General features: G+C 49.8%; 1 protein-coding gene across 1 annotated transcript in view; it reads left to right on the forward strand.

Annotated features, from left to right (window-relative positions):
• Window positions 1-11,212, forward strand: part of SHROOM3 (shroom family member 3) — a 110,126-nt gene extending 98,914 nt beyond the window's left edge. The window contains exons 6-11 of the mRNA XM_066548896.1: window positions 518-594; window positions 3,465-4,349; window positions 5,330-5,824; window positions 6,569-6,719; window positions 9,683-9,955; window positions 10,479-11,212. Of these exons, the coding sequence (XP_066404993.1) occupies window positions 518-594; window positions 3,465-4,349; window positions 5,330-5,824; window positions 6,569-6,719; window positions 9,683-9,955; window positions 10,479-10,838 (2,241 nt within the window). The 3' untranslated portion in view covers window positions 10,839-11,212. The remainder of the gene's footprint in view (window positions 1-517; window positions 595-3,464; window positions 4,350-5,329; window positions 5,825-6,568; window positions 6,720-9,682; window positions 9,956-10,478) is intronic.
• Window positions 11,213-11,452: the final 240 nt, after the last annotated feature.

The following is an 11,452-nucleotide window of genomic DNA, read 5'->3' on the forward strand; positions in this document are numbered from 1 at the left end:
AGGCAGCAAGGCACTTGTGAAAATCCTGGTCTTAAATCCTAACTTGACTTCCAGTGTATATATTCCAGTATATACACCAATCCATAGGGTCTGTTTGAAAGGGAAGTATATGTTGAAGTGCTTTCTTTATTAGGTTTGTTTTTATCCATCTCCAATGCAAACCCACGGCTATAAACATGGGGTACAAAGCCAAACCAACAGAATGAGGGTTTTTTTAATTATTTATTAGATTTCTTTTGGCCTTTTCAGATATTTTTGTGGGAAATGTTATTTCCAGTTTAGCAGCAGACCTCTCTGCCTCACTCACTGTTCGTTTTTCAGGGCCTTGTGTACAGTGCTTAATGTTCCTTTCAGGTTGCATACAAATCACATTGCACTGTCACTGCAGGAATTTGTTTGGAGCTAGGCAGGAGTGAATAGCCATGGAGAATGACTTGCTCTCAGACTTTGGAAGGCATTCTCATCCATGTTTTGGTATTTTGTTTTGCTTCCTGCTGATGCTGTGTTGGTGCCCCAGGAGCTGCTGAGGAGAGAGAGCAGTGAGTTCGGCCCCATGGTGAGGGATCCCTGCTATGTGCTCAGCGCAGGAGCCAGGTGGGTGTGTGTCCCTGTCCCCTGTGTCCCTGCACGGCCAGCTCTGGCCATCCCCCTGCCAGCAGCAGTTGTCTAGAGCTCAGACCTGCACAAACACTGTTCCAGATGTGCTGTGCCCAGCAGATTGAGGAGGAGTTGCTACAAGCTTTTTCTTTCACCACAGACATTAATTTACTATCAAGTCCTCTTTGTGTCATTGTGAGCATGTTTGGGCAGCAAATTCCCGCTTTTGTAACTTCAGAGTGTGTTTGGTCTGCTGTTGAAACTCGCAGTGTATGATAGGATTAACTGAAGGATCCTAAAGGAAACAGTACCTCTATGTCCCACTCTGGGTGGTTTTATCCACCAAGGATGCTGCCTCCCCAAAAGCAAGGGACTAAACCCAGGATATTTCCTTAATCATGCTCAACTGGGAGCTGGCCTTTGGGCTGCTTCCCTTCATCCAGGCAGGATGTTGTGCTCAGCAACAAGGGAGAGAGAAATGTTTTTAAAAATAGAAGAGCATAAGCACAAAACTCAATGTCTTAGGGCTTATGTAAGTCTCCACTTAGCCCCTGATTGTTTTGAAGTTAATGAGAACTGAAGTTGGTCGTACTGTATTTACATTTAAATAATAAATAGATGTTTGCCCTAAGCTCTGAGTGCCCAAACAGCTAACTCCCATTACAGTAAAAGCCATCAAGAGGGACTAAAAGCATTGTTCACAAAGGAGCTCTGTTCCTCACAAACTTGCAGTAAATGCCAGCCCTCTCTGTGGTCACAGTGGGAGTTAACACTGCTGTGTCCAAAGGTTTCTTCATGCAGCTCTGGGTCAGGGAGTGACAGTTGGAAGCAGAGGAAGGTTCCTACTCTGGCTGATCCTACTACTGGCCATTTTTGCCCCTAAGAACACATAAATGTTGTTTTAAAGGGACTCAATCTGCCTTCAGGCACATCCTTGTAGGATTATTTAAAACACACTTGTTTACTTTGATTTTGAATAACTTTTTCCAAAGAGAACAATGCAGCTGTTTCAATTCCTCCTGCCTCCCCTTCTCTCCTAGAGATGGCATTTCATCCTGCTGCTCAGTCACTGCTTGTGACTTCCTTTTTTTTTTTTTTTCCTTTCCCCAACCTATTTTCCAAGTAATGGGATGGAACACCCAGACTGAAAACAAGTTTACTGGGGCACGAAATGCAGGTTTCTCATTTTCATGCTTCACTGCACAAAGATTATTTGTTATTAACAGTTTTATGATGTTTGTGCAGCATAGGCATCCCACATGCTCCACAAGCACATTTCTCCTGGGAGATGGGAGGTTGCTTTCCCTTCTTGCTTGGAATTGGACTTCCCAAAGGATAAAACAAAAGGACAGGAGAGGCGTTTTCCATGCATGGACCCTTCAGGGAGGCAAGGCAGGCAGCAGGAATTACGTTTCTAGGTTTTCTTGGGACGCAGCTGCCCCATGTGCTGCAGAGGAGATGGGACCATCCTTACTACCTCTCCTGCTGGAGAGGAAAACACAGATGGTTAAGTGAGGAAAACCTTTGGTCAGCAATCACTTGGCCCAGCCACATGTGCTGTTCCTCTGTTCCCCAGGTGTCACAGGGCACTGGGAACTGCTCCACCAGTTTTAGAATGCACAGTTGCTTCCACAGTGGGAGAGATCTCTGAATTAGAGAATCACCATCTGGAGTTCCTGACAAACACTGAGCATCTGAACAGAATACACACTGCTACTGTCCAGGAACCACAGACAATACCAAGAGCAGCCTGTCTGGAAAGTTTCCCCACCCCCAGGCACAGGCTGCCAAATTCTATTCTCAGTCACACCAGAATAAAGCCAGAACGACCCATGTCTTTGACAGAGTTATTCTTAATTAGTACCAGTACATCTGAGAACAAATTTGGGGCCCAAGTCTCCAGCATGACAGATTGGCAGGATTATTTGACAATGCATCTCAAGAACAGAAAATGCACTGGCAGTAGAGCTTCGTTGTGTTTTACTGTTTATGATATGGCCTCGTGGTTCCAGGCCACCTTGTCTTGCCTCTGCCAGTGCCATTATTACTGCTCAGTTTGGTTTCCAGCTAAACAGCCAGACAGGCAAATAGATTTGGCTCTAGATTCCAAGCAGAATCCTCAGTCCAAAGGCCAGATGCTGTTTCTCAGGCTCACATGTGAACACCCTAAAAGACCTGGAAGGAATAATTCAATCTGCTGGCTTTGCAGCCTTAACATCTGCTTGCAGTTGGAATGTGCTGGCTTTGGTGTTTGTCACACCTGCCTGTCTGAGGGAGCTCTTCCTTCTAACAGGATTCCAAGGCTGCAAGAGCTTTTTTCAATTTTCTCTATAGTCAAAATAGTGCATTTTTTGGCCTTTGTTCATTCTTGGAGACAGTTGAATCATTTTAATGGCGCCTTTCCAAAAGGAGCAGATAACATTATGGGAATATTTGGCTCATAGAGCTGAAATTCTTAAACTTTCAAGCAATTGAGAATGGAGTTTGTTGGTAGATGATGTCAAATAGTCTATCTTACAACAATTGCTACTCACCCCATGTGTAACAAACAAAATTGAAAGCAGTGCAGGAAAGGAAGCCAGCCATTAGGTTCTCCTAATAGTTTTTCCATTGAGTTGCTGCTGTGGTGCATGCTATGTGTGTGATGTAGCACACACTGACAATGATGGGAGATGGTGAGAGGGAGTAGATCTGGCTCAGGACTTCATTTCCAGTTTCAAAGCTCAGCTGTACCTCACCTAGACCAGCAGGCAGTGATGCTGGCCTTTGGTAGTGTTGGTAACTTGCCCATTAAGGAGGTGCACAGTAAATTTTCCTGCTCGTTGATGAGTTATTAATCTTACCATGGTCTGTCTCTTGGTATTCAGGTCTTTCAGCAAGAAAGAAAGAAGCCACTCAGAGAAAATGGCGTTCACTAGTTACTATCCCCATCCCCTCCACAGCACAGAGCTTGTCACCGGGCCTGCCACGCTGGTTGAGAGTCACAAGCTCTCAGAACTTTCCAGGCCAGATAGCAGGACTTCTGCATTTTTCCCAGCCCCAACAGAGGCAAGGAGTCACTATCCTGAGCAAAAGCAAGGCTTTAAACCCTTGTTCCTTAACCTTACTCCTTCTGGGCCTGGCCACTCTTCCTCTAACACACCTGCCCAGGCTCCCTCAGACTTGCAGAGCGCAGGTGACAGCCAGGCTCCGAGACAGCACCATGCCAAACGAGAGGCTGTTCCCCCTGAGGGCAGCAGGAGCACTCAGGCACAGCCTCTGGATGCTGTCCAGGACAGATCCCCCGAGACTGCCACGGAAGAGATGATGTGGAGGAGGAAAGCGGGGCTGCTGCACAGGTCCCTCCTGCCCAAAGCAGCGTGGGCTCATTCGGCCAAAGACAGCGGCTACACCAGGGCCATGGTGTCTCCTCCGGTGGCTGGGCCGAAGCCCTCCCAGAGGTGGCAGTCCCTGCCCACACAGAGCAGCACTTCCTCCGACCCAGAGACCCCTTCTCCCCAGGCCGTGACCCAGCTCCGGATCTCGGAGTCGGGGCTGCAGCTCACGCCCCCGCCACCACTGCAGGACGAGGAGGACGATGAGGTGTTTGTCGCGCCCTTCTCCCCGCCGCCGCCATCCCGTCCTCTTCCCGAGCTCGGCTCTTGCACTTCTGCCAACGGCAAGGAGGAATTCCCACCTCCTGCCCCTCCTGCTGAGGGGAACGGGGCAGCTGGAGACAAATCCTCCCGGCTCCCAGAGGAGGCCAGTGTGAGGTAAGGGCGGGCTGGAGCGCGGCGGCTTGGGCAGTGCAGGGCCATATACAGTAAGATATGCGGGGCTGGGACAGATGGGCTCATCCCTCAGGCCGTGGGACCCCCAGCTGCTGGCTGGGCTGGGAGCTTGCACGTGGTCAGGGGACAGGGAGTGACAGATTCACTGCTGGTCACTCAGATTCACCAGCAGGTGCACTGACAGGTGCTCCCCAAAACCCCCAGGACAGGGGATTATGGGGGAACACTCCTGGGCTGGTTCTCCCTGCAGATTTCAGTGTGGTTGCTTCTGACTCTCTCCAGCACAGAGCTGGAATGGTTGCTGGCTCCTTCCAGTTACTTGGTTTTGAGAGACAGCTGTGAAAATCCATGATGGGTTTCTCCAAACAGTTAGTATTTCCCAGAATATATTTTGGACCTGGCACAAAATAATGCTGTCACAAAGCGGTGATCGTCTGCCAAGAAATGACAATGCAAATATGTCACAGTCAGGCTGTATAGGAAAATTCTCCTGAAGGATAGGACTTTGGGCGAGGTGCCCAGGAGGTTTAACTCAGCACAGCTTCCCTCACTCCCAGGGAGCTGCTCTGATATCCATCTGGGAAGAATCTGGCCAGGGCTATAGTAGTGACTTGCCTTCCAACATAGCAAGGACAAATGGGGTAGAAGCTGCTCAGGATGGCACTCCCAGGTGGGGACGTGCAATGTCCCCAGCCTGCCAGTAGAAAACAAAGTAACTTGGCACTCACTAGTTCTTTCTGTTTTGGAAGGACAATCCAGCAGTGCCCAGGTTGAAGGGACAAAACAATTCTGGTGCCAGTGGCTTCACACTGTGGACCCTCCATATTGGAGTGAGAAGCGAGACACAGAAACAAGGGAGAGAGAAGGAAAACTCAATCCTTGTAGGCCTTTACCGTCTGTTCACAACAGGAGTCTCTGGGTGGTAGGTTTCTCTTCATCTCACAGAATGTTTCTGTCCATAGCAGCTTCAAAAGCTTTCACAAAACCCTGGCTGAGAGGGAGACAACAGTGTTGGGCATCAGCACCAGTGAAAATAACTGGCCAACCGCATTAAAGAGGACTGGCTCTCCATCTGCTGTGGATCAGCAGCACCAGTCCCCTGCTTCTCCTGAAGGGCCTCAGAGCGCTGACAGACAGCCCATAACTCAGCCTGAAGGTAACTCCAGAGAGCCAGCATTGGAAAATGCCAGCCTGGACTCTGGGATAACAAGCAGAGCACCCCCAGTGAAGGCAAAGAACAAGACCCCAGAGGATATTAAGTCAGAGGCTCTAGCAAAAGAAATTGTCCATAAAGACAAGTCTCTGGCTGATATCCTGGATCCAGATTCCAAAATGAAAACGACCATGGACTTGATGGAAGGGATTTTCCCTGGTGGAAGCAGCGTGCTGAAGGAGAACAACATGAAGAGGAAGATGTGGCAGACACAGGCCAGCAGGACAGCGGTGGCGGGTGACACGTAAGCACCGCTGGGCAGAACTCCCTGCTCCCTTGCTTCTGAAATTTGGCCTGTGCCAAATTTTTCTGCATGTCTGTAGGTGAGAGTGAGTTGTGCAGTTCAGAGGTGTGAGGCCTGGCAGGGCATTTCAAAGCAGCCTTTCCCATGAGCTGGGCTCTGTGCTTGGGCTCTGAGCTCACCTCTCTGGGCTGTGTAGAGAATGATGCTGAGCTTGGGAACAGAGCAGGAAATGAAACATCCCTGGAGATAGAACTGGATTTTGCTATCTGAACCTTAGTAATCTGAAGCAGTTCAGTCTAAAGCAAAGGAACAGAGATAGTGAAGTAAAATCAGGATGAAAGTAATAGCAGGCACAGAGATAACAAGAGGCCAGATTCTGGAGGGAAGGTTGATGGGAGCTGCTTATTACAAGATCAGCCCAAGTCGCCCAGTGTGGGTTTTTTAACACAGAGACTTCCAGGTGGCAGCTGGATAACTGTCCAGAAGTCAGGTGTACTGCATGAAGCTAGGTAAGGGAAGTCTGGCCACCTTCAGCAAGGTAAATCCTATGCAGTGCTATGTCCAGTCACCTTTAAACCCCTGGCTGTGCTGTGCTGGGACCCCCTGATGGCAGGAATCTGCCTTGTCCTGGTGGGTAATCACCTTGGAAGGTACCAGAGGGGGAGTCCTGGAAAACCATGGGTCTAAGTACTGGGAAAAATCAGGCTCAGACTGAACTCTTGCTTTTTCTTCACTCTGGTGTAGGAGAGAGGAAAGGGAAGCTCCTGTCACCCTGGTCACCTGTCCTGCTTACTACAGCGTTTCAGCACCCAAAGCAGAACTGCTGAATAAAATCAAGGACTTGCCAGAAGAAGTAGGTGAGGAAGAAGAGCTGCTGGACATCAATGAGAAAAAGGTAAATTCAGCACACAGTACTGTTTGCTGCTCACATTCCTGAAATAATAATAAGCTCTGAAGCGCATTTCTATTTGATGTCAGCTTTTGGCAGCACCCAAAATTGCGTGGGAGCGATTAGGCCACCCGTGAAGCTTTGTTAGACTGACCCAAATTGTACAAGAGAGTTAATCTGAATTACTCATTGCAGATTGAGTACCAATCTTGCACCACCCTGAGGCGGGCCTGATCATACCCAATGCTGAGTGTACAGACTGTCAGCAGCTGTCCCTGTTCAGCAGCAAGGAAGGAAAAGGGAGAGGTGAAGCAAGTTGTGTGAGGACAGCATGAGATGGAAACAAAAACAGAGTCCAGCAAGTGACTGCACTGAGTGCAGGAGATTTTTTCCCCAGGACTTTCCTCTTCAGTGAAGTCAGTTTACCCATTTAACCTGCTGTCTGCACTCACTGCATCTAAAGAAACATGGATGTGATGGCTTGGAAGGGCAGAGAGCAGGCAGGAGGGAAGGACATATTTTGCTCTCTTACTGAGCCTACATTTCACTGTGGAATGGCCCCCTGCTCTTGCTGCAGGCTTCCATGCTCTGCTTCCAGAGCATTTGAAGGGCCTTCTAATTTGCCCCATGGTTTTCTCACATTAGTTACCTGGTAATTACAGGTATGCTGCTTAGCTCCCACATCCCAGGGGCCACAGCCTGGTGTTTGTGGCCTGTCTGTGCCTCTCCTACACACCTCCTACCTTCCTGTCAAAAGCAGCCATGCCTGCCTCTAAGTCTAAACCATCCCACACTGCCATGGAGAGTAGCACAGCCCAGATTTCATTTTCTGTTCACCACCTTTTCTTTCTGTGGAACTGCACAGATTCTGGGTCACAAATACACAGGTGGGTCACTGTTCAAAAGCATTTGCCCAGGGCCTTTGCCTGCTGCTTTCATCATGTGGCCCAAGGCACTGGTTGCAGCACACCCAGCTCCAAAGGCAGCCCCTGCCACGTCCATAGCATTCCTTGGACTCCCTTCCAAATCTGCCTGCTCATACCAAGGTGAGAGGTGCAGAACAAGACAAGGGTGCTGCGCCATGAGCCTGCCATGGAGGGCAAGCCCCAGCTTCGCAGGTTACATTTGCATGGAAAGCCAGAGGAGATGGGAGTGATTAGGCCCAGGCAGCACAGTCTGGCCCCTTTGCTCATGGTCTGTGTGCAGGGAAACTTGCACAGCCTTACCTGAGGAGGGGCTCCTGAGGGCAGCACCTGTGGGAAATCTGGATAAACCAAGCACGTTTCCTCTCTAAGTGGAAAGAAGCTCTTGTTGGCTGGTATTTGGGATTGCAGGAGAGTCACTGATTAATGAACACAAACCTAAGTCACAGCCCCTCCAGCTCCCAGGCCTTCAGAACAAAGGTACCTCACTCTCAGGAGCCCCATAGCCTCCTGCTGCAGTTGGAGGGCAGATCTCCTGGAGCAGGGAGGAGCAGCTGCTGGTTCCCAGCAGCCCCATCCACTTGAAAACTTGCTGAGGTTAATGCCAGACTTTGAGACCACCCCATGGAGTCCTGCCACAGAGACTTCCCCACCTAACTGTAACCCTGGACATGGATCCTTCCTGTTGCTCCTCAGGATTTGGTACAGCAATCAACTGCTGAGGATCTTTCTTTGGAAGGGGGCTTTAGAACCACAGCCCCTGGGAAGGGCAAGGGCTGGGTTTTGTCTCTGGGTACTTCTGAGGGAAGAATGCCCATGAAGGAGTTTTGATTGGCCCTTAGGAGGTGGGATTTAGTATTACCTTTGCTCCCTCTCCCCTGAGCTACCCTGCTAGCAGTGGAGGTCATTCCAGGGAGTGGATGTTTGTTTCAGGGAATATTAGTGGCCTTTTGCTCAGCCTTTGCATGTGTGTGGCAGCGGAGGGCAGGCTGTGGTGCAGGCACAGAGCAGTGCACGCCCAAGTGTTCCATCTAGTGGTGCCTGGCCATACAGAGCCATGTGCTCCCTGCTGCCAGAGCAGCTGGGAACCCCACTGCCAGCCCACCCTGGGCACCAGGGCAGCTCAGTGACCCCAGCCTCACCAGTGTTTGAAAATCCTTCCTCCTCTGGAGCAGGACTGCCTCCTGCCTGCAATGACACTCAGTTGTGATGGAAAGAGGACTTAGAGAGAATTTTTTCAAGCCACCTTGTGACTGACTTGTTCCACCGTGCGGTGTTTGTGTGCAGAGTAGATGAACACAGAGGTGTTGGTGCCTCGGCAGTGCAGGAACTGGAGACACTGAGAATCCCCACCCATTGTATGGAGAGCTGCTGCTGCTTGCTGTGCTCTCAGTTCCAAGTAAACAGAAGCAGGAATTGCAAGCCCTAGGCCAGAGACTTGCTTCTGCATGTGTCTTTCCACTAAATCCTAACAGAAATTGGGATCTCCTGCACATGTGCAGCACTGCTGTTCCTGGAGTAACCGAACCCCGGGGGCCTCCTTTTCTTTGGCAGGGAATAGGTGTCAGTGTTTCTGTAAAATGGGTGTGTTCTCTGTGTTCAGACACTGAGTAAATCCAGAGCATCTTTGGTGTGAAGGCTTCCTCGATGCCTCTGTGTGTGAGACACTTGTTTGGAGCACTTCAAGGCACTTCAGGCTGGGTGTGAGGAGCACATCAGAGACATGGCTACAGCTCTTTTCCCTCAGAGGTTTTACAGAACATTCATCGGTAGGTAGCTGAGTATCAGAATACAGTACGCCAAATCAGAGATCTCTCTTATAAATGTTCATGGAACAAATACATCCTCATGCAACCTGATGAGCTGCTTGGGTTATCTCCAAGGTGGGGAATTTCAGTATTTTCTCTGTTTCCTCCCTTCTTTGTCAGCTGTTGCTGACCTGACCCTGCTCCTCAGGACCTGCAGCCATATCCTCTTGTTGTCATCACCCATATGAGCAGGGTGATGCTGGTAACAACCAATGTGGCAATGCTTCCCCTCCAACAGGCTGAGCTCATCGGGAGCTTAACCCACAAACTGGAAATCCTGAAGGAAGCCAAGGAGGGCCTGCTCGAGGACATTAAGATGAATAATGCTCTCGGGGAGGAGGTGGAGCTGTTGATCAGCACGCTGTGCAAACCCAACGAGTTTGACAAGTACAAAATGTTCATTGGCGATCTGGATAAGGTGGTGAACCTCCTGCTCTCCCTCTCGGGACGCCTGGCCCGCGTGGAGAACGTCCTGAGCAGCTTGGGGGACAACGCCAACAGCGAGGAGCGGGTAGGTATGAGCACAGCCCCGGCCTGCTCGGGCCTGGGGCAGCAGCCACCGCCACCACGGCATTACAGCGACCTCCAGGGGCTGCCAGGAGGGCAGCACGGGGCTCTCGGTACTCCTGTACCAGCAGTTGCTCAGGCATTGTCCCTGGGAGTCTTAATCCCCCTTTGTATAAATGGCTGGGATCCTGCAGCCCTTGTCTGGATGCAGAGCAGCTGTGTTGGGCACAGCCACATTTTTACATTTTTGGGGTGGTTTTGAAACCAGATTTTCCTGGTAGTTGTTGCTTTCAGGCGAGGTTTCCTGACTTTATTGCAGCACTTTCTGCCTCCCATTGGCAAGGATGTTCAGAGTCCAGTTCAGTGGGGATCACAGTCACTCTGTGATGAGGAATTCATCCTCCTCTCCCAGGCTTTTAACTGTGCTCTGGGACCTTAGCAGCCATCTCCAGAGGTGGTGCTGGGAGGCAGGAAGGGCTCAGGGAGTGTGGTGCTGCTGGTACTGAAGGGCTCTCTCTGGTGTGCAGAGTTCCCTGAACGAGAAGCGGAAGCTGCTGGCTGGCCAGCATGAAGACGCCCGGGAGCTCAAGGAAAACCTCGACCGTCGGGAACGGCTGGTCTTGGACATCCTGGGCAACTACCTCTCTGAGGAGCAGCTCCAGGACTACCAGCACTTTGTCAAGATGAAGTCTGCGCTCCTCATAGAGCAGCGGGAGCTCGACGACAAAATCAAACTGGGCCAGGAGCAGCTCAAGTGCCTGATGGAAAGTCTCCCCACGGACTTCACACCCAGGGATGCAGCAGCAGCAGCTGCCCTGGCTGCAGCACTTGCTACCTCCTCCGGGGCCGGTGGTAAAACACCTCCAGCAGCCTCTTCCTCACTCTAACCTGGCCCAGGTGGAGCTGGGATGCAGCCCTGCCTAAGTCCCTTTAGTCCCATACCTGGCAGGTGGTCCTCTTCAAAGGCCATGGACAGAGACAGGTCTAAACCAAGATTTTAATGAAGGAAAAAAGAATAGCAATAATAAGGGTTTTATTTTCCTTTCCTTCCACCTCTGCTTCCTGGAAACTTAAATCAATGTGGAGGGAAATCTCCTCCTGCCCGAGATGAGGAAGAATCTCACAGGAACTAAACACATGACCTTTAATAAAAAACATGACCTCCTCTCTTCCCTCCCTTTTCTGCCTACCTGACACCTCATTAAATAATGAAGGATCTAAGAATGAAGCCTTAAAAATAAAACCAACCCATTTTACTGAACATTATTGATATTTATATTTTTTAAAGAACAAGACAGAATGTGTAAGTTTTTGTACATACTCTAATCAGTTACTTGATTCTACTTTGTTCTGTATGTAGAAAAAACATTTAATTTTGTATTTTTGTGAAGACCTTAACAAAAAGAGGGAACCCCAAAGATAGTCATGCAGTAGCTTGAAACATCTCATCGTGGTTTTGTTGCTGTTGTTGTGGTTGTTTTTTAATATAATAAAGGGCTAC

The sequence above is a fragment of the Molothrus aeneus genome, chromosome 4 (genome assembly GCF_037042795.1).
Source record: "Molothrus aeneus isolate 106 chromosome 4, BPBGC_Maene_1.0, whole genome shotgun sequence".
Lineage (NCBI taxonomy): Eukaryota > Metazoa > Chordata > Aves > Passeriformes > Icteridae > Molothrus > Molothrus aeneus.